The 22406-nt window shown below is 42.7% G+C and overlaps 1 protein-coding gene across 1 annotated transcript in view; it reads right to left on the bottom strand.

Annotated features, from left to right (window-relative positions):
• The window catches only part of USH2A (usherin), a 1400924-nt gene that overhangs the window by 241233 nt on the left and 1137285 nt on the right, over positions 1–22406 (bottom strand). Inside the window, exons 59-60 of the mRNA XM_073628975.1 lie at positions 17868–18025; positions 2048–2206 (exon numbers count right to left, since the gene is read on the bottom strand). Of these exons, the coding sequence (XP_073485076.1) occupies positions 2048–2206; positions 17868–18025 (317 nt within the window). The remainder of the gene's footprint in view (positions 1–2047; positions 2207–17867; positions 18026–22406) is intronic.

Raw genomic sequence — 22406 nt, 5'->3', positions numbered from 1 at the left:
GAAAGAAAATCAGACTGCGTGTACACGGCATGATAGTTATTTTTTTCGTTCGAATGAAAAAAAAACTAACAACTTTGGTCGGAGCCGCTTTAAGAATGATCTAATGTTAGTACAGCGATCTCCTCCTCTAAGCTGTTGTGTCTTGACAGGGGAACGCCCCCCACCAGAACACTCCTATCAGCGCTCTCAACCATTGGCTGAGAGCGCTGATCAGGAGCCGGTTGGCTGCTGGTTTTCCGGCATGCTCTTTCGACAGAAGCCAGCCAAACACCCGGCTTCTGTTGGACCGGTTGCCATAGGCACAGGCCGAATGTTGGCTGCTTTTTATTGAACCAGACAATGTCTCCCTGTCTTTAGCTAACTGGCTTTGGTCAGTTCTCAGGAAACGGTGCCCCCATTGGAAGATTTACTCACTATTTCTGTTCCAATGACAACTCATAATGTAAAATTTTCTATGATTTTCAGACATAGTGACAGTGGTCAGAAAGAAATAAAAACTGAACAAGGATTTACCCCCCCCCTCCCTACGCTATTACAAATTGGTCGTAGAGCGGCACATTGACAGTGGACAATGTTCATTGTGACTGTGACTTGTGGCTGTTTATTGTTAAAATTTTTAATAAAGATTTTAATTATTTTTTAATAAATTGCCCAGCTCTTATGAACTTCTTTGCCAAATCCTTGGCTACCCTTGGCATTTCACCTTAATAAGGAAGAAAATTGAGTTGAAAGATTCAGCTCCCATTGACTTCAATGGAGTTCAGATTTGGCATCTGTACCTTTGATATGTTCGCTGAACTTCCACGAACCGAACTTAGGTGTGTTCAACCATTCCTACTAGACAGTAAATGAGCAGCAGTCTGATGAAGTCATCTGTCACATTTCCAGGTGACACAACTGATTCATTGAACGGTTTATTAAGTAATATAGAGCTCAATTAATTTATATCTTTTATATCTGGAGGGTGGCTTTAAAGTAGCTCTAAAGTCTAAAGGTTTTTTACCTTAATGCATTCTCTGCAATAAGGTAAAAAACGCCCCACTACCCAATCCCATCCCTAAACATTTACCTGGCGCCTGTCATGGCTCCAGTTCTGTCTCAGCTCCAGCACTGCAACCTTCACTTCCCGGTCTCACAGGAGACACTGAGGGCAGCAGGAGAAAACTTGCTGCTGTCAGTCAAACTTCTGTGAAGAGGGAGAGGGGGAGTGGTTTACCGGCACTGTGTGTGTCTATTTGCACACACATCCCAGCTTGGGAGCACGCACACACATGTGCCTCCTTAGCACCAGGTTTGCAGCTGGAGCAAGAAGAAATGGAAAGCTCTGATGGGGGACTGCCAGCAGAAAAGGTAAGGTACATCTCTGTGCAATATCATCTTTGTCATTTTAAATGGAAGGCAATTCAATTTTGCTGAGGAGGGGGAAGTTACTAATGTGAACCTGATGCTCTTTCTGCAGGGGCAGATCCCAGGCTCACTTTAAATTTAAACTAAGGCAGCTAAACACAAATTATTGTGGCTCTGTGTTCAATAATACACCATTAAATGTGTTTTTTTTATATAAAGTAAGTACCTGAATTTGACTTGGTATAATTCTCTTGCAATTCCCTTGTAAACCAGAACTCAGACTAGTAGAGGGAGAAGTGGCACAATGAGCCAAACAGTAGTGCTGCCGAGCAAGGAGCAGAGTGATAGAGATGAGCTCATTAGTCTGCTACTTCTCCTTTCACTGTCCAGTCACAGGCTGGGGAAGGGGAGGAGACCTGACAGTATTATGTAACTGCAACAGAAAAAAATTAGGTCTCCTACCCTGCCTGTGCTGTGTCAAAACTGTAAACCTCAGACAGAAATACAAATCCTTTATCAGATGAAACAGCCTCTATATGTGAAATTTATCTGTGTAGTTAGCTGGTGGCCTGGAGTTCAGTTTTAAGGCAAAGGCTGTAGATAATATCACTGCCTGAGGCAGAGTCTATATAAAGTTATTAACAATAAAACTACTGCAGAGCTACGACTTTGGTCCGGAAGGTGTAACATGCTGTGTTACCATTCTGACAAGCTTGTAGTCGGATGAAAAGTGATGTTCCTGGGATAAGGTCCTCCAGAATAAGAAAGAGTTTCTCTCCAGCAGGGTTAAGCTGACCAGTGCCTCCTTCAGTACTCAGCAAAATGTTAAACTCCAAAGGAATACTGGGATCATACAGACCTGGAAAAAGGTCAAAGTGATAATGTTAACTTGGAGTAATGAAAATAAAAGAGATAAAACAGCCCCATCTAACTAAGCTGCCGGGACCCAAGGAGATTAAGCACCTGTTTACCAGCAGATTTATAAATGTTGGCTTGTAGACTGTGATATTAGAGTGATTGTAAACCTATTTTTTTTTAACAAACATGATATACTTACCTGCTCTGTACAAGGGTTTTGCACAGAGCAGCTCCTATCCTTCTCTTCTGGAATCCCCCGCTAGCGCTCCTGACTCTTTCCTGCATAAATTCCCCCATAGCAAGACACTTGTTATGGGGGCACCCCTTTTGAGCTTGATCTTGAGCAGCTCTGAATGTATCCATAGACACACACAGCCCTACTCGGCCCTGTTCTCCCCTCAAAGGCTGTCAAGGAGCAAATGGCTCACGCTGCTGCCTCCATGTCCAGTGAGAAGAGAGAGAGCAGAGAGAGCCGCTGCTCTCAAGCACAATCCTGGTTAAAGATCGGGCTCAGGTAAGTATAAGGAGGGAGGGGAGCTGGGAATGCATTAAGGTAAAAACCTTCAACCTTTACACCTTTACAAACACTTTAAACACTGTGATTAAATTTGTAGAGCATGCAATTACATTGGTAGAGCAGGCTGTAAACCTAATCACTGGAAATTCTGATGATTAAGCTCTCCGCAATGCCTATCAATACAGAGGTGAATGAGGGCGTGTTTTAGAGTGATATTACTGCTTGCTCAAAATAAATTAATACGTACTGCTCAATCATGGACCTATATTCCATGCCATACCCACCCCAAGTTTTTTTTTTTTTTGTATTCCACCACTAAAGTATGCCTCCCACTAATTTTGGGACACTTTTGCCTCCTATTGACATTAAGACATTTACGATTTAAGTCAAGGCATACCCCTTTAGGCCGCGCCCAATATTTAGAGCAATGTAGCCTTGCCAACTTTTTGCCAACACATATACAGTACTTCCTACATTTGGGTGTCCCTGATTTTGATATTCCAAGATTGGTAGATATGATAAATACTTTAGTGGACATATTCTGTGTGAGGGTTCAATTTGTCGACGAGCAAACCCTCCTTGATCTGCTCTTGCATAAGTCTTTGCAGTTTAATGGAAACTCCAAAGCTCATTACAGAGTCTAGACTGCAGCACTTCCCACATCCAAATCAAGGACTACAGAATACAGTTATGCAGGTGTAGCGCTACCCCCAGAGGAGCCGCCTAAGTATAGTTGGTTCCGTACTCTGCCTCTTAACCCCAATAACAGTGTAAATGCAAGGACCAATGAGAAACACACATTATGATCAAACACAGAAATTGTCTTTACTGCAATATTTCTGTGGGACAGTAACAAACAGTAACAGTATACATATATTTAGGTAATCAACTGGAGAGCAATAACTGAAATTAAGAGCAATATAACTCAATACTATATTACGGCTGCTTTCAGGGGATTCCAAACTTGAGAATAACCCCAAAAGCAGAGGCACACTTACTTGGAAAATAAATCACAATATGACACTTTATATTGGATTGGTTACCTCTACTCAAATGTGTCTCCAGGCAGGAGGCAGAGCAGAAGACCCTCTTTATGTCAGACCTCCTCTCTTCTGTCTCCTGACGCCACAGGCTCAACTACAAACACTGTATTCAAATCAATATTTATTAGCATAACTTCCCAGATAAACTGCCCCACTGCATATACAGAGCCCTGAGTAGGTGTGTGCGGGCCCATATGGCACTAGTAGCTTCAGTCCATTTAAAGAAAGATGAGGCTTTGTATCTTCAGCTAGCCACTCTCATTGGTGTACTTAAACTCCTGAACAGCAGGGCCAAACAACACAACTGGCCCGGATTATCAAGTAAAGAATGTAGGATCTTCCTCAGCAAGGTGAAAGGAAAATGGCGTCTGTATACAGTGTCTCTGTGTCTGAATAGCCTTGTGTCCTGCGGCACTACAGGTATCAGCAAGGTTACTAAGAGCAATGATGTCTGTATACAGTGTCCATACAACTCTATCTGTGTGCAGTGTCCTTGTTTCCTGCAAATGGGCAAAAGCCCTCTCACCCAATCCTGCGGTCAAGGCCCAAATGAACGTCCTGGAACAGGCAGGCTCTTCTGGTGACCCGACTGGTCACCTCACACTGGAATTCTTCACACTGTCAGTGCAGGTGAGTCTGGATATGCACCTGGAATCCCCCTCTGACAGGCTGGATGTCCCGACTGGCTGTGGATGCCTAAAATCCCGCGGTGGATTGACCTGGGAGGCACACCCTCTCCCCTTGGTCTAATTTCTTCCTCTGCCTCGTTTAGTCTGAGAAATCTCCTCAGATCAGCAAAATGGAGTCTCTAGTTCCTTTTTCTCCAGAGCATGCTGGCTCTTGTAGTTCCGTACAGGTTAATCTGAATGTGAAACTTGAGTCCTGAGACCACAATTCCCTGTATGCTTGGTGGTAATCACTCACCTGACAGGATGGGATGACACAGAGACTTAGCTGGCACTAGAGGGAAACAGTCTCACTGAAACAATGTTGCAGAGTGTCTTCTGATACTTCAGGTAACATAGCCAGCTCCCTGCTACACAATGCTTATAATCAAGATCGTTTATAACTCTTGTTATGAGAAAAGATTATAATAAGCCTTTTACACTACAAAAAAAAAAAAATTTCACAATCTTTCCAAACAGAGGCTCCACCATGCTGTAACCATATCTTAACAGTTCACAACTATTTTTAGTAGGCCCCAAACAACTCCCCCACTATAATAGGAAAATCTTGCCAAAAAACAAACTACATTGAATACCATTTAAACAGGAGCCAGTAGGAACCTCAAAATCATATAGGGCAAGTCTTGGTCACGGGTTTGGTGATGTGATGTCACGACCAACAGGCATGGCAGAACATCTTCTAACATATGCAAGAATGAATGTAAATTTTCCAGCAATACTTCACTTTGTGGTTACAATTCTACCCAGGCGTGTGAAAACGTGGAGGAAAGAGCGAGGGAACAGATTTATCTTAAGTGCAAATGGCAGTTTTGTTATTCGATGTCAAAGTTACCATGAGTCTAATGACAAGCTGCCAAAACAGATTTTCATGTTCGCTAAAGAACAAGAAGCCGAGTGCGTTTATATTCTCGGCACAGCGGCCTTTCATAATTTACAACTCGACGCTGATAGTTTATTTAACATTTATGAACTTACAATGCAATCAGAAATTCATTATTATCCGAACAAATAAATAGTTGATATTTCACAGCTTCTGCGGGTGAGAATCTGGGACACATGTCTCAATAAATGTTTTCATCTGCAATAACTGAAGTACAATTTGTCAGAGAGCCAAGAAGCTGAATAATTAACGTGAAACGGTTTGGTAGAAAGAAAAAAAATACTCTAGTGTTGCTTCTATTGTAGAGTGCTGAATATTAGTTATTTCCCATAAAGAACTTTAAAATAGGGGAGCCAGCCAAAAGAACAAAGATGTGTGCAAAGTTCTGTAAAGTATAGAAGCTGATTCCTTTTTTTGGGGGGATTATTATCATATGTCTGTCATCTATCATCTACTATCTACCTGTATGGAAAGCCTCAAAAGGAAGCAGCCATTCTCTGATTTCTGGATTGCATGCTAAGGAGTGCTGACAACACTCAACACTACCTGAGAACTAGTAAGCCTGTAGACAGGTAGAGTTTTATGTTGCCCCAGTTGGGAGGGTTAGTGTTAATTGTGTTTCCCGGTTCTTTCTTGGTGGGCTTTCCTAGGGTCCAATGCACTGGTCTTGTGCTGTAAAAAAAATGGGACAGGAGTCGATTCAGAGTGTGCAAGAGGGGCCGAGCATGCAACAAGTTACCGAAAGTCTGCGGTTGCCAGACTCTGTTCTATTGACCTTCTGAATATGCCAAGACCGGAGTGCCAGCTAATGCACATCTGTCCTCTGGACCCTGCTACAGCCTAGGGGGATTGCTAGGACCTGCAGTCTGCCCTGAAGATGCCAATCCTGTATACTGGCATCATGGATTCAGCCAGATATGGACTCTATCCTGTGTAGATATGCTGGGGCAGCCACAAGCCTGAGTTAGGGACTAGTTTAGGGAAAGGTTTTGCCACGTTGTTCAGGTAAAGCTTTTAAAATGTTGTCTTCGCCTAGTCTGAAATTACCCAAGAGGTGTAGTGCAAGTAACCGGCACCCATAGTCCACAGTTCGGGTCAGCTTAGCACATTGGGGTATTAAGACATCAGTAAACACAGTGTGAGTTAATACAGTGTGAAGATACAAGTGGTAACCAAGGGTAATAAAGGTCTCTCTGTCTCTTCCACGGATAAAATGATTCAATTTCGTTACCTTCACCAGCTATACTATACGCCAACTAGACTTTATCGAATGCGTAGAAGGGACTCTGCATATTGTCATAAATGTATGGGGGCAGAAGGCACCTTCCTCCATATGGTGTGGGAATGCACAAAAGTTAGACCATTGTGGTCTCAGGTATCTGAATTTATTTCAGATAAATTTGACCTGCCTAATATATGTTCTCCCTTATGTTGCCTTCTGGGGGTCTTTCACCAGGAGGAGATGAATGTGCATACAAAATTTTTCCTTAGGATCCTGTATTTTGGAGTAAGGAAACTCATTGGAGGTGGATTCATGGGGAACTGCTGAATGTGGATAAAGCTTGTCAGTGCGGATGTGATGATGTATAGGATGACCTATGAGGCCAGAGGGGCTCCCAAAAAATTTAGGAAGGTATGGTTTAGATGGGTGGACTCTAAGAACAGGCTGGAGGGGCGTTGACTACTGGACGTGATTAAGGTTTTCTACTTTACTGACAGATTCTAGGATGAAGAGGAAATGGTGAGCAAACTATTATATAGTGTGAGAGTGTGGTTTTTGTTGTCCTAATACCAAAAACACTGAATACTGAGATCCCTAGGGGAGGGGGGGGGGTGTTTTCTCTGGGTTCTGTCCCCTTGAAGTGGGGAGGCATGCTCCTTGCTTGGCACCCGAGGAGAGTAACATGAAGGACATGACTACCACCCTACTACCCCGGCTCCCCGTAAGCTTGCGAGTCAGAGAAACCAGGGTTCCTCCCTTATGTTTTTGAGTAAGTCTTTTACAGGATTCATATTACTATGGGCTATTGTACTTTGAGTAACCAGGGCTCTCTGACAATGAAGAGCACATATGGAGGGAAACCTACCAGTTTTCTGGAAGGGAAAGGCAACTTTTTGTGTAAATACTTTTAAACAAAAAAGATAACTTTGCCTTCCAGTCATGCAGACCATGAAAAGTTCACAAGACTGGACCAGTTGTACAACAGTAAACAAAAAGCTATTGCAAGAAAAAAAAATGACAGAGACACTGTCATCTGCCAATTCAGAGCAAAGTGACGGTACCTACCATCCTAACTCTCTTTAGAAATACTTGCTTTGTTGCTCCAATGGAGTAAGGCTTAAATATATGGGGGAGCATGTGACCTTCTCCAGGTGACATTCTCCAGGTGCTTAAACCTGAGTTTTTTATCACTAGACCTGAACACTGGGGAAGGGGTAGGAGCAGTGGCGCCATTCGTCTAGATAAACTCCATCATCATCCGATGCTGCAGTTTACTCAAGGTGGGCTCCTGCAGCTAGGTGGCAGCGAGAATACTCATCATTGCCTGTAGGAATAATCGACTTCTCAGGTGAAAAGCCTGGCATTGAACCCCCCCCCCAATTTCCACCACCGCAATGTGCCACTTAAAAAAAATATCCTTAATTTAAGCTGGTTTGGTGACATCATGTGTCCTTCCTCCTCTTCCTTGGCAGCAGAAGTGGGCAGTCTTGTCTCTTACCATGACGCTCATGTCATGACACATAACTCAGTTCAGGGGTACTGTGAGCCCAGGATTATGTCTTCCAAGGGGTGTATCCATGACAGCCTGAGCCCACAGGAAGTGGGTTGGATTATAATGGGCATCATTCAACCTAGAAGATGAACAGTGCTAGATCACAGAGAATAGACGTGTGTTTCGTTTCAATTAGTTTTTCTGAGTTTTTTCATAGTAACAAATGTCAATGGATCTGGAAAAAAGTTAAATGAATGAATGCATTTGTTTCATTCAAATGGCATCACATGATGCGATACTAGTCCTATCCCATGGGGAAATGAATTACATTTTTGAATTTAGATAACAAATGGATATGAATTTCATTTCATTAGTTCGTTTAGATGCACATGACGCCAGTCAATATTGTCCAATCAGCTCATGCCATTTCTCTTGGTGGGTTAATCTAGCGTCTGAAAATATTGAATCCTTCTGATTCGAATCTGTCCAGTTTGATACTATATAGAATATATAGCATTCTTACAAAAAAAACTGCAAAATTTTTCGAATCCACCGAGACCATCAAATGTACGAAATTAATGCAGAGGATACAAAACAAATTGGGTCAACATAACGATAAAAAAAATTCTTCAATAAACGGATCCATCCGAAACAAAACAAAAAATTCTGATGTGCGTTTGTCTATCAGAGAGGATTTTCTGTAAGGGACAGCACCAGAGAGAAAGTACTGGAGACAAAGCTGCTTTTTATTTTAACAGAGCTGATGAAGGCGAGGCCGTGCCTTTGAAACACGTTCTGATTGGCCAGACAGCGTGTGGGCGGCTCCCCAGTTTGACAGCCCTGGACCACTCCCACCTAGAGTTACACAGCCGACGTCTCCATGAGACTTATCAAGGCTCCAGTTGTGGCTAACACACAGCGCTCGTGGGTTCCTCAATAGAGACTTTCCGGCGGTCCTCCTGTGCTCCTGTGACACTGAACGTGGAAGCTCCCACCCGCTCTAGCACTCTGCAAGTGCTCCAACATTTTTCACGCAAGTTTTGAGTGTTGTTTTATACTTATATACTGAATAAATTCCTAAGCTGTTTAAAGGATTGGCTTGGTGCTTCTCTCTCCTCCTTTTATTTTTAACATATGTGTCTTTTCATTTTTTATGAAAACTAGAGCTCCAAATTCAAGTCCATTAAAAAGAACATGTCGGTCTTGGACTATCCTGTCCACAGGGTGGCAACGCTCCTCATGACCTGCATGTCAAAGTCCCTACTGGGGGGAAATGCATCAGGAAATAGGAGTGGGTTCAGTGGTGAGCAATGTGCCACATGTTGACTTTGTGAGTTTGCACTACTTGCAATAAAGCTTGTTGGATGAAGAAAAAAACTGTGGAGGTGCGGCCTATTTGTTTGTATCAGGGTGACTACATTGCTGTGCGATTTTTAGTGCAAAATGAACAGTGTTGCCAACCTGGTAAAGGAATTTTAATATAATGGATCTCCTGGCGGAATCAACAGGTAATAAAACTTGTTACGGGGGACTCCGAAAAACAAAAAAACTGTGCTTATGTCAGACTGAAAAATGTATTTTAGGCCCCTTTCACACTGACGCGCTTCTAAACTGCCAGTAAAATACTGAGCGCTTTTGAAGAGCTTGTCAGGCGCTTTTAAAGAGCTTTCCATTCATTTCAATGGAGAGGGGCGTTTTTTCACCGCACCACCCCACTGTGAAAGCATTCATTCATTTTAATGGAAATAAGTTTCCGTGAGCTTTTCAGGCGCTTTTTTTTTAGCATGAAAGCGCCTGAAAAGCGCCTTATGCCCTGTACACACGATCAAACATTGATCGGACCTTTTGACAACAAAATCCATCGGATTTTTCCGACGGATTTTGGGCCAAACTTGTCTTGCATACACACAAAGTTGTCGAAAAATCAGATCGTTCTGAACACGTACGTCGAGACTATAAACGGGGCAGTAGCCAATAGCTTTCGTCTCTTAATTTATTCTGAGCATGTGTGGCACTTTGTGCGTCGGATTTGTCTACACACGATCGGAATTTAAACAATCGGATTTTGTTGTGGGAAAATTTTATATCCTGCTCTCAAACTTTGTGTGTCGGAAATTCCGACGGAAAAGGTCCGATGGAGCCCACACACGATCGGAATTTTCGACAACACAATCCGATCGCACTTTTTCCATCGGAAAATCCGACCGTGTGTACAGGGTATTAGTGTGAAAGGGGTCTAAATGTTTTATTTTATTGTAATTTAGAGTTCAAGATGGGAAATGTTCTTGAGTTGCCTATATACACATTACATACAGCACAATATTCTATTGTACCATGACACATGATGTCAAATCATTACAATACACAGTAGAGAGACATAATAAAACCTTTGTAATAAAATGTACATTTCAGATGTCACTCTCAATTAAAGTTTGTGCTTGGATGGGAATACACATCTATCCCATCATTTAATATTAAAAACAGGGCTGCTTAGGATATCTTGGGGATTATTCTATAAGCATGTGTTAGCCTGTGTATTAGATTGCAATATTTCTGCATTTGTTTATGTTATCAGTAGAAAATTCAATTTAGAAAATTATACCCTGCACCGGCTTTTCAGTGATTGGGGAATAAAATGCATTCTGTCTGTTATCTTGGTGTCATATTGAAGGTGATTATTTGCTTTATTTATATTTACTACAACATATAGTATCTTCAGAACCATGAATATATGCAGCAACTAGTTATGGTAAAAATTGAAACCATAATGTTTTATAGCCATTTTTAACGCTGAACTCTAGGCAGATAGAAAACACACACATTAAAGTGATTGTAAAGGTACATTTTTTTTTTTAAAATAACAAACAGGTTTATACTTACCTACTGTGTGCAATGGAATCACACAGAGCGGCCACGAGCCCCCTCTTTTCGGGTCCCCCGACAGCGCTCCTGGCCCCTCCCGTCTGTCCAGTGCCCCCATGGGAATCCGCTTCCCATGAGGGCACTTGTTCGTGCTCACACCCGAGCCCCCCCCCGCTGCTGTGTCCATTGACAGCCCCGCCCCCCCGCTCCCACGTCACTGGTTTTGATTGACAGCACTGGGAGCCAATGGTGCCGCAGCAAAGCCAGCAAAGACCCGTAAGTGAGGGAAGAAAAGATCTGCAGATGTGCACCGCGCTGGATCAAATGAGGGCTCAGGTAAGTAAAAGAGGGGGTTAGAGGGGGATACTGACACCTAAACATTTTTTACCTTAAAGCGGAGTTGGACCCAAAAGTGGAACTTCCGCTTATCTGATCCCCCCCCCTCCGGTGCCACATTTGGCACCTTTTTATGGGAGCGGGTACCTGTTTTTGACAAGTATCCTGTCCCCATTTCCTTCGGACCTTGCCACGACAAGGTACGTCAGAACTTCGGCCTCCCTCCTCATCCTTCCCCTGCTGCCCTTGCCAGTAAGAGGATGCAGCGCGTTTTAAGAGAGTAAGAGAGCGCATGCGCAGTAGGGGACCAGCTGTGAAGCCGCAAGGCTTCACTGCCGGGTTCCCTCACCGGAAATGGCGGCGGCAGCACCCCGACAGCCGACTGAAACATTGGCTGAGGAGCCAACATCGCTGGATTCCAGGACAGGTAAGTGTCCTAATATTAAAAGTCAGCAGCTACAGTATGTGTAGCTGCTGACTTTTAATTTTTGGAGGGGGGGCGGAACTCCACTTTAATGCAAGGAATGCATTAAGGTAAAAAATGTTTAGACTTTACAACCACTTTAATGTAGCTCTGTAATCCTTAATACATCATTTAATTATTGTTTTTAAATGCAGGTACCTATATGTAACCTGGTATCATTCTACTGAGATCACTGCACAGCAGGGCTGCAATATCAGAGTAAGAAGCAGCACAAGAAGCCAATCAGTGCACTGACAAGAAGCATATGGATAGAAGGAGAGAGCAGAGTAACAGAGAGATGAGCTCATCACTGTGCTGCTTCTCCTTTCACTGTCCAGTCACTGGCTGGGAGCAAGTCCAGGACAATCAGGGCTCAAGTTAAGTGGGTTGAATGATGCTGGGCATCAAACTGGGGACATCTAGTTGTGGAAAAAAAAATACTGCATGGGAAATCTCTAGATGAAAGCTCAATATTACAGCAAAATCTAGTGTCGATAGTTTATCTTTTAATGGGCTATTAATTTTTATCTTATTTTTTGCCTAATTTCTGCTTTCAAGATTATTTATGATGTGTTTATCACTGTGCTACTTCTCCTTCATTGTTCAGTCACAGGCTGTGGGTGGGTTAATGTCAGCCTGGGCTCAGGGGAAATATACTGAATAACGCTGGCCGCCAAATACATCTAGAGGTGAAAAAGAAGTAAACAAAATGGATCTTCCCTCCTAGTTACAGTGGTCACTAGGACAAATAAAGTGCATTTAAGTAATGGGGAGGCAGACAGTGGTTACCAGGACATAGAGATATAGTGAATATAACTAAAGGGGATATAGACAGCAAAAAAAACCCCCTTAAAGCGGTTGTATACCGCTCGATGTATTTTTTTTCCTTCCTGCAGGGTAAAGTCATAATGTGCTAGTATGCATCGCATACTAGCACATTATGGGAAACATACCTTATAACAAGACTGTTCCAGTGCCGCAATGTCAGCGCAGCAGCTGCTTACATTTTTACCTGTCTTGCTTTCGGGTTCGCGGGCTCCGGCGCTCAGATTGGCCAGAGCCGCGATAAAGTCACTCCCGCGCATGCACATGGGAGCCGCCTTTCAGGGCACAGGGCTCGGAAGGATCGACATGAGCAGCCATTCATTCAGAGCGCATGCGCCAGTGATGTCACTGGCTGCATGTAATGTAAATATCTCCTAAACTGTACCCGTTTAGGAGATATTTACACTTACCTATATGTAAGCCTTATTGTAGGCTTACCTATAGGTAAAAGTCAGCAGAGGAAGTTTATGTCCTCTTTAAAGGGCTTGTAACTCCTCACATAAAAAAGCAAAGTGGTTAAAGTGGTTGTAAACCTCAGTCATGAAATCTGAACAAAGCACATATATCTGTAGTGTTTACTTGTCTATCTCCAAAGCTCTGTGTCGTTTCTCTCTGGTGCTTCGTTCCTCTGTTATTAGCATGAGTCTTTTCTAAGAAGTTTTCTCGACACATGAGATACATTTGTGAAAGGGAGGGACTTCAGCACACAGCTTGTGTATTCAAAACACAGCTCTGCATGTTCCTTATATAGGTATCCCCCATGGGACTTTGAGGCAGCCAATAACCACCAATTTTTCCCTCATCCCAATGTTCCTTCGTTCCTTTGCGGTGTTGGGAGGGGGGTGTTTCCCTTTCCTCCAATCAGCTCTCACACACTGTGACTGCAGCTCTCCACCCCCTCCTCTCTGCTCCTCACAGATGCAGAAGAATTTTATCACAAATCTGCACTTTTGAATGGATGTAGGGAAGAATTGACTGCAGATAAACAAGTAAAACTGATGTAGCAATGTGGACTACAATTCCAAAGTACAGGAATCCTCCGGTGTATTTATGCATTGCATGTCCTTTATTGCCCAGTGCTATTAAATGACATAATATTTGTGAGTCCAGTTAAGGGAACTATGGGATGGGTAGTTCACCAGACTGATAACTGTTCTGCCTGTCCATGCATCTGGACCACATATCCCAGAGATCTTTGCTACCATCAGAGGGATTGCTGGGAGGAGCTATAAAAGAAGCCAGAGACCCGCCCGTCACTCTCTGCCTCTCTTCCTCCTGGGCCTGACACGATACGGACCTCTCCGTGCGGAGAAAGAGAAGTCTTGGCCTACCACACAGTGTAACATCTGCCCACCCATGCCAAAAGAGTTTAGCTCCACTGGTTGCCATCCGACATCCTTCCCGCACCAGTTCAGTGACCAGTCAATCAGTGTGTGAAGCTGCAAAAGAAAGATCAAAGCGCCTGATTCGCTGTAGAAGCATCGCTACACCAGAAGCTGTTCGGAAGGCATCACACTTTTATCTGCATGTCACGGTATCACTGGGACATGTTGCATCAGGCACATCCACTTTACGAACACTTTTCTGAGTTTAGCTGCACGCAGTGCTTAAACGCTTTAACTTCACTTTCTACAAGGAACCTAGTACATCTCCCTACAGCTAATTGGATTACAAAAAACGAGCTCCGACATATCGCTGAAGAACATGAGATCTGCAATGAGAACATTAAAGTTAGAGTTACACAAGGCCCCTTGTACTATCATCTCTAGGCCTGATATTTCATTACTAGAGCTGTTGTAGTACCGCCAGGTAACCTCTTTTAGTGAGCCAGTCTAGTCAGTTTGGTTACATTCATCTAAAGGGAGAAAGTATTACCTTTCAAAGGAAGTGTTTTAACTTCCTGCATATCTGTTATTATCTTGTTTTGACTTTCGGAGGAATTATTTTGCTGAGCTGTCACTGTCGACCCAAGGCTCAGCAGATTTATTCCCTCCTTCTTGTGTACCTTCCTTTGCAGTTGATTCAATTAAATACTATCAGAATCTAAATACACAGAGTTGTCTGATTCATTACCTTGCAGCAGTACCAGGATGTCTGAACCCAGAGTGTCAAGTGGGTTGAAATGTTCACCAAATTATAGCAGTGCAGATGAGCAGGTAATTCCAAACAGTCCCCTAGGGGTCAGTGCTACACTTATTTAGATGGATTTGGTTAATTTCTGTGTATCACCTGAAGCAAAACACTTCACTGGGTAAATGAGAGTGTTTAAACCACTTTAAGGTTTGATTAAATGGATATCTGTTGAGTAGTTGATTTACAATCTATACTTAGTTTGGTCCCCATTGATTGAGATATCTTCCCACTGCCGGTGTATTAGCTTCACTTGTTAGGTCCCAGTGTCTGCCCCCAGAGGTTGTTCCCTTTCAATTTGATGGCTTGTTTCAACTAGTTGATAGAGGTGCAGATATTGTTATATGTATTATTTATTTCATATACACACTGTATATATGTATTGTTCTAGATTATGTATTTACATTTTATATTTTTTAATAGGATTCTTTTTTTAATGATTGGTTAAATGTCATTACCTCCTCGTTGAGATCCTAATGTGGTCCTGAAGAAGCTGTTTGAGAAATGTGTTAAACGGGAAGGATCTGTTACCACTTGGCCATTGTCATTGAGGACATATATTTATTAACCAAATATGCCAGGAGGGTGGTAGAAACTGGATATTATTTTACTATATTAAGGAGGAATAAATTAATGTATATGCAGATTTTAGACTGATCCAGTATGAGTTTTAATGACTTATTGAATAAAGTTGGTAATTAATTTTATTTTAAGTGTGGTCTCTTCTGTACCAGTAAAGTCAGACCAGTATTTTGTTTCTTGGTCAGTAAAAATAAAAAAAAGTTTGGGCTTTTGTTTTTGTGTCTGTGTCCCTTTGGGGAAATGTGGCGCCCCCTCCTGTCTTAATGAGGATCTAAAGTGAACAAATAAAAAAAATCACAACCAGGCAGCTCTCTATTGCAGAAGAGACATGCTACCTCTTTTGCAATAAAACAAACAAACCTGCCTGCTCGCAATCTTCTTCACAATGTACACTGAGCTGCACATGAGTGGCTTACTGTACATTCTCTGCACAACTCTGTGCTGGAATGAACTCCCAAGTGCATGCTTGGGAGTTACATCATTACCTGGTTGGCCAATCAAGATAATCAAAATGACTGAAGACCTGCCAACTGGAAGAATCCAGGGAGAACTTGTCGGTGCTGGCGAGGAAGCTCACTGAAGTAGCATTGCTGGAGTGGAGGTGAGTATTTGCAGACTTTAGTTCTACATTAAAACACAATAGGAAGCGAGAGGAGATCTTTCCAAAGGAAGGGTTAATCCTCTCTTAGGCCAATGTTATTGAAACAATTGTCCCCTTTACCCCATAGAAGATTTTCCTTCTACATTTTATTTTCTCTGACTTTCATTGCTGGTGACAATGGTCATCAGCAGAGGGAGGGTGAATCTCACTAGTGTGGCCACTTACCACGCTAAAATCCCTTCACTTGCCTTCAGAAACACTTTAATCCATTTGGGCCCAAATATTGCCCATCTAGTAGGAGTGCCCCTGTTCTGCTAATCCCCCAGAATTTTTGTGCCGCAAATGGGGAGATCTCCCACCAGGTTGCCCTCCAAAAGCACTCCAATGCTACATGAAGGCAGTGATCATGAGTAATAGCTGGAAAAGATGAGTAGAAGTCAGACATAAAAATCTTGTTACCTGACTTGGCCCTCACCTCTGACGGCGTTTGAGTCTAGGTGTTGTTCTAATTCGACAACCTGTGTCCTGGTTTCTTTAAAATACTCTTCTATCCTGGGCAACTCCACTTCTCAGACGCCGATCTATTTTTTGTGGTGGGAACAGAGCCTTGCAACTTCCAAGCCCCTTGAGGAATGGAACAAGATATGGGAAACACTCCACAAATCTTCCTGTAATGTACTGGTAACATACAAATACTACACCCCAGAGAGGATTGCTAGGTGTCTACCGAAATACCCGTCTACCTGCTTTTAGGGGGTGTTCGGACCAGGAGATATGAAGCATATTTGTTGGACCTGTCCAAAAGTCAAAAGGCTGTGAATTTGGTTGTACATGATGGACAATATGGTCCTTCATGTTAATTTACGGAAAAACCCATGGGAAGCCCTCCTGTGCAAACCAATACCAAATAACTTGCACCGGGAGCATACATTCATTACACTTATTTTTATGGCTACTAAACAAACCATACTGAGATTGTGGAAAACGCCGGTGCTTCGTTTTGAGGAGGTTAAGAATAGACTACACGGTAAGCTTATAATCAAAGCGTTGATGGCGGTTCTTAATGATACACACAATCAATATCTGTGAGCCTGGCAGCCCTGGTTAGACAATTTTTCACTCTTCCCAATCACATCCTGTTTTTCTTTTTTGATACATGAAAGGTAGAGTTGAGTCTAATGCATGTCTGATAGGCCTTCAGGAGGAGAAATAAGACAGGGTTTTCCCTCCTCTTCCTTCTAATCTCGTTCCTCTCCTTTCTTTTCCCTTCCCTCATTCCCCTGCTTCCTCTTCCCTCCTTTCTTTCCTTCTTCTTACTCCAGTTTTCTTGTCCTTTTGGACTTTTCTTTTTCTACTCTCTCGAATAAACATAAAGTGAAAGAACAGAAAAATCTTATTACCAGAGTTACTGACTAAATATTGTAAGTAGAATGATGGTTAAGGCGGAGTTTTAGTTTCCTAACTTTCCTGAAGCTTCCTTGGATTAATATATTTTAAAAATACCCAATACATACCTATTCCTGCAGTCTCCCTGCTGTTAAGGTGATGTCATGGGTATTTTCTTTTCCTCCTCGATGGCAGCGGTGGGCATGCCTTACTCCTGGACTAAGAAAATGCTCCCGTAATGAGTGCTGTTTAGTTTAAGAATACAAGAGTCAAGGGTACATAATGATGTGCCCCAGGTGCATGTCATGGACAGCCTGGGTCCACAGGAAGTGGGTTTATGAACACTGGTGGTCACCTGGTTAAACCTAGAAGAAGAAAAGCAACCAGACCTGGAATAGGAGGTCAGTATTGCAGTTATTTTTTAATTCACCAGGTTTACAAGGTATTACAAATTTCAAATAATTACCAAAACTAGCATTTCATTTTAAACCTTTCAGTCTTCACGCAACATTGAGATACCTGTCATGGGCTAACCAACCACTTAACCAGTGGTCAATGTTGAGTTTACACATTGCTGCAAAATTAATTGTTATCTCCTGTACAGATTATGTGATGTGTATTATATGAAATCTTTTACCTGGAAGATCCCATGCCACAAAGATTGATCGTGGCCCAAGCACAGTGATATTGTACGGAATAGGAATTTGGTCCGGGGTGTGCATGGGAGTTTCTATAACATAGAGATCACTGATGGAGCCTCCTGCTTCTGTTCTGGCTTCCAGCTGGTATGTGTACCTTAAAGGGAATGCAAAAAGAATTTTCAGTGCGCACATAATTTGCCTTTTTGCAGTGTCAGCTAACATTCATTTTGCTATAGGCAGTGGACACACATACACTGAGGTTTCCCAAGACACTAATGCAAATCTATATTCATTAATAGACATGTGCAGAATGGAAAAATTCGTTTTGTTTTGTTTCAATTTGTTATTAACATTAATTAGTTTTTTCGTTTTCAAATTGAAAGTTTTCGAATAGTTTTCCAATTTACAAAAAGAATAAAATAGAATAGAAAATAAAGGAATAGAAAAGAAAAAAAATAATTTAGTTTTATTTTTCTATTCTATTCCCTTTTTTTGTATACTATTTTATTCTCTTTGAAAATTGGAAAACTATTTGAATTCGAAAAGTTTTGGAATTCGAATTCGAAAACTATTCGAAAACTATTTGTCCAAATTTTTTTTTAGTTATTTCGGATATGTTCAAATTTGGTACTATTCTAATTCAGAAATTTGGATACATCCAAATTTCCGAATAATGAAAATTCGTCCGAATTTTAATTCGGAACAAAACAAACGGCACATGTCTATTCGTTAATACATCGTTAGATTTTTTTAATGCTAGAAGCGCAAGTATCTGAATTTTACTTGATATCAACCTATTGATTGAAGCTCATAATGGGAGAAGAAGAAGCAGCGCAAGAGTCAGTTCATGTGGTGACAGGCAGCATGTTGATAGGAGGCTAAAGCAGAGAGAGATTAACTAATCACTGTGCTGTTTCTCTTGCACTGTCCAATTACAGGCTGATGGTGGGTCTGAACAGCCTACGCTCAGGGGAAGCAGATTGAATGATACTGGACATCAATTACCCCAACAGACTGACTAGATCTAGTGGTGGAAAAACGGAAAATGTATTATCAAATACATACCGTAATTTTTCTTTCCTGATGGACTCCATGGCAGCCTACGTGTGGGTTAATCCACCTAAATTTGAGCTTACCGCTAGAGACTGCGTTTCATAATTAGCCAACTCTAGACCAAGGGGTGGGACCTCTGTCTCCCATGGAGTCCATCAGGAAAGGAAAATTACGGAAACTATTTGATAATAAATTTTCAGTTTTCCTGACAGACTTCATGGCAGCCTACGTGTGGGAAATAACTAGAGGGTCCACACGGGTGGGTATGCTGATCAAAGAAAAAAAATGTCATTTAACCCGTCTGGCAGGACTCTTAAACCAAAGTTCACAAACGCAGGCTCTATACAGTTAGTCAGAGCGTCTAAAGGAGGAAGTAGCTTGTAGGTATTCCTTCAGTTATTCACTTACATCCAGAGGATGTGCTTCAGTGAACCCTTGGGCCCTAAATGTAGATAGGGCAATTTCTCGGTTTTCATGGAACACTGAGGTGACTTTCAGGTTTGAGCAGAGCATAGGAATGAGGACCACTCGGTCCGGGAAGAAAGTCAGAAATGGTTCTTCATGACCCAAGGACCTGATCTCAGAAACCCTTTTGGCCGAAGTGATGGTAACTAGGAAGGCAACCTTTGCAGAAAGCGGACAGAAAGCGGAGCGGCCGAGGTACTGGAGTCAGACAGTGAGTCAAGAACAAGGGTAAGATCCCATTTAGGGAATCTCGGTCTTCTTTGGGGCCTAAGTCCTGCTGCTCCACGGAAGAACTGCCGCATTAGAGGATGAACGGCCCATGATGTTCCAGAGAAGGCCCACAAGGCTGAGACTTGGACCCTAGGGAGCTGATGGATAGAGACAGATCTAGGCCGGATTGGAGGAAACTCAGGATATCCTGAACTACTGGATCTCTGAACGATCTGCCGTAGAAGATGAGAATCCTACGAACTTAGCCCATATTCTCACATAAACCTTATTGGTGCTTGCCCTTCTCAAGCTCATGAGGGTGGAATTCATTCTTGAAGCGCACCAGAGAGATTCCAGCCTCTCCCTCTCAAGAGACCATCAGTCTCAATATCGCCAGACAAGTGTGCAGGACTGCCCCCTGAGAGGGAAGGTCCGGCCTGAGAGGGAGAGGCAGTGGGTCCCGGAAGCTGAGCTGGATCAGGAGGAGAAACCATGGCCTGTTCGGCCTGTAAGGTGCTATCACCACCACTTCGTCCGCTTCCGTTTGGAGTCTCTGAAGAAACTTCAAAATGATCGGGAGCGGGGGAAAGGCGTATGCCCTGTTGAAGTTCCACTGACCCAACAGAGCATCCCCTCCGAAGGCCTGGCTGAAACGGTCCCGCGTGTAATACTTCTTGATCTTGAAGTTGCAGGGGGATGCAAATAGGTCCACTTCGGGATTGACTCCCAAAGACAGAATCCATTTGAACGTCTGCACATGAAGAGACCACTCGTTGTTTTCCAACTGTGTGCGAGACAGGAAGTTCTGAACTCCGGCGACGAAAACCGCTGAAATGTTGGCCAGGTTTTTCTGTGCCCAGGACATGATGGGCTCAACTTCTTGGAGCAGGGTGGCACTCCGGATGCCTCCTTACCTTTTCATATAGGAGACCACTGTGGTGTTGTCCATTTTCAGTAAAATTGACTCCCCTTTGAGAAGATGAGTGAAAGATTGGAGGGCACACCAGGCTGCCCACAGTTCCAGGACGTTTTATGCCTGGGTTGTGAAGACGGACATCCCACTTGCCTTGAGCAAGCTCTGACCTGCAAAGGGCTCCGCTGGCATCGGTCGTGACCGTGACCCATGAGACAGGGGCAATGGAGTGACAGGTGAGCAGATTTCTGCGCTGGAGCCACCAGAAGAGACTGTTCCTCATCACTGAAAATATGTCAAAAAACAGGACCCTGGGGATTTTTCGGGGTGGAGGGAAGATAAGGGGTATAGGAGTAAATGTAGGTAAGAAGCAATAGGGTATATAGTAAAATATTTTGTTCTTTATTCAAGTATATATCAAAAATAGAAAATATTAAAACAATTAAGTATACATTGGCTGCACTTGATCAATAACATACAAGTACTAAGGGTGAAGAGCACATATATGAATATTGCATATGGAAAAATACAACATGTTTCGGAATGTTTAGGATGTAAATTCCTTCTTCAGGGATTTCCTGTGCAGTTGTATAAGTAGTCTGTAGAGTGTATAGAAAAATAAAGGTATACTAAACCACAATATAGCTATAATAACCATAGTGGACATGCGTTAATAGGGGAACAACTTGGAACCTAAAATGGGAAGGGGAAAACGGGGGAGGGGGGGGGAAAGGGGGGGAAGGGGGGAAAAAGGGGGAAATAGGAAGGAACAGGGGAGGAAAGAAAGGGGGGGGGGAAAGCTGAGAGGAAGGAGGGGGAAAGAGAGGGAAAGGAAAAAGGAAAGAAAAAGAAAAGAAGAAAAAAAAGGGGGAAAAAGAAGGGGGGGGAGGAAAAGGACGAAAGGGGTGATAATATAGTATCAAAAGGGACTTACTGATTTGTATCGGTTACAGTTGTTTACAAAGATCAAAGAGGGTAGTACTTCAAATTCTGATCTCCCAGCTTGCAAAGAAGAGAAAGGGAAAAGGGGTGTCCTTTTGAAGCAGTTTGAAGACCTCAATACATGAACTTGTAATGTTGACAGAGCACATTGAAATAATTTATTCCACAACCATTTGTGTGGGTGGGAGCACTGTAGCAGGCTAAACCGTGGGGCATATCCGGCCAAAATGGTCCACAAGGAACGGCCCAGCTGGTATCGATGCAATGTCCTAGTGTATAAATAGTAATTCGTATAGTCAGATATACTATACTTACTAAGGGATAAACTGCATAGATTATATGTGAAAAATGTACAATATCAAATATAGGGGCTGTGAGAGCTGGTCTATTTGCATAAGGGTAGCATACAAATTAAAAGGAACTGAAGTTCCACAGGGTAATAAAGGTAAAATATACTTTTGCCATCTTGTAGCTAAGCTCCTGGATGTAAGGCAGCAAGTCAATGGGAAGGTTGTAAAAAACTAACTGGTTGCATGGTTGCCCAGTATATAAATAACAAATTGTAAATGGGTTATGAGTGAGCATATATTCTATATTGCTGCAACTGCTTTTAAGGCAAATGCAGTGAAAATTACAAATATGTATATTCAATTAACAAGATAAAAGCAAAATATGTATATGGCCAATGTACTTACTCTGTGGATACAGGTTCAAAAGACGTCTGCTCGGATGAGAAGATGCAGGGTGTGTAACAGAAGAGCCTGCATTTAACATAATTGTGTGCCAGCTGATTGGGAGAAAGTCCCGCCCAGAAGGGCGTGGGATCTCCCAGTCGCGGAGCTGATAGGACCGGACAGTGTGGGCGTATAGGATGAGCGCATCAGATTGGTCTGCATACCTCCAACAGCCGACTGGTGTCAGCAAAGGAGGTAAATTGCTGCCCAATCGCTCG

This window comes from Aquarana catesbeiana, linkage group LG04 (assembly GCF_042186555.1).
Source record: "Aquarana catesbeiana isolate 2022-GZ linkage group LG04, ASM4218655v1, whole genome shotgun sequence".
Lineage (NCBI taxonomy): Eukaryota > Metazoa > Chordata > Amphibia > Anura > Ranidae > Aquarana > Aquarana catesbeiana.
The sequence above is the reverse complement of the archived record's forward strand: the minus strand, read 5'-3'. Positions and strand labels throughout refer to the sequence as shown.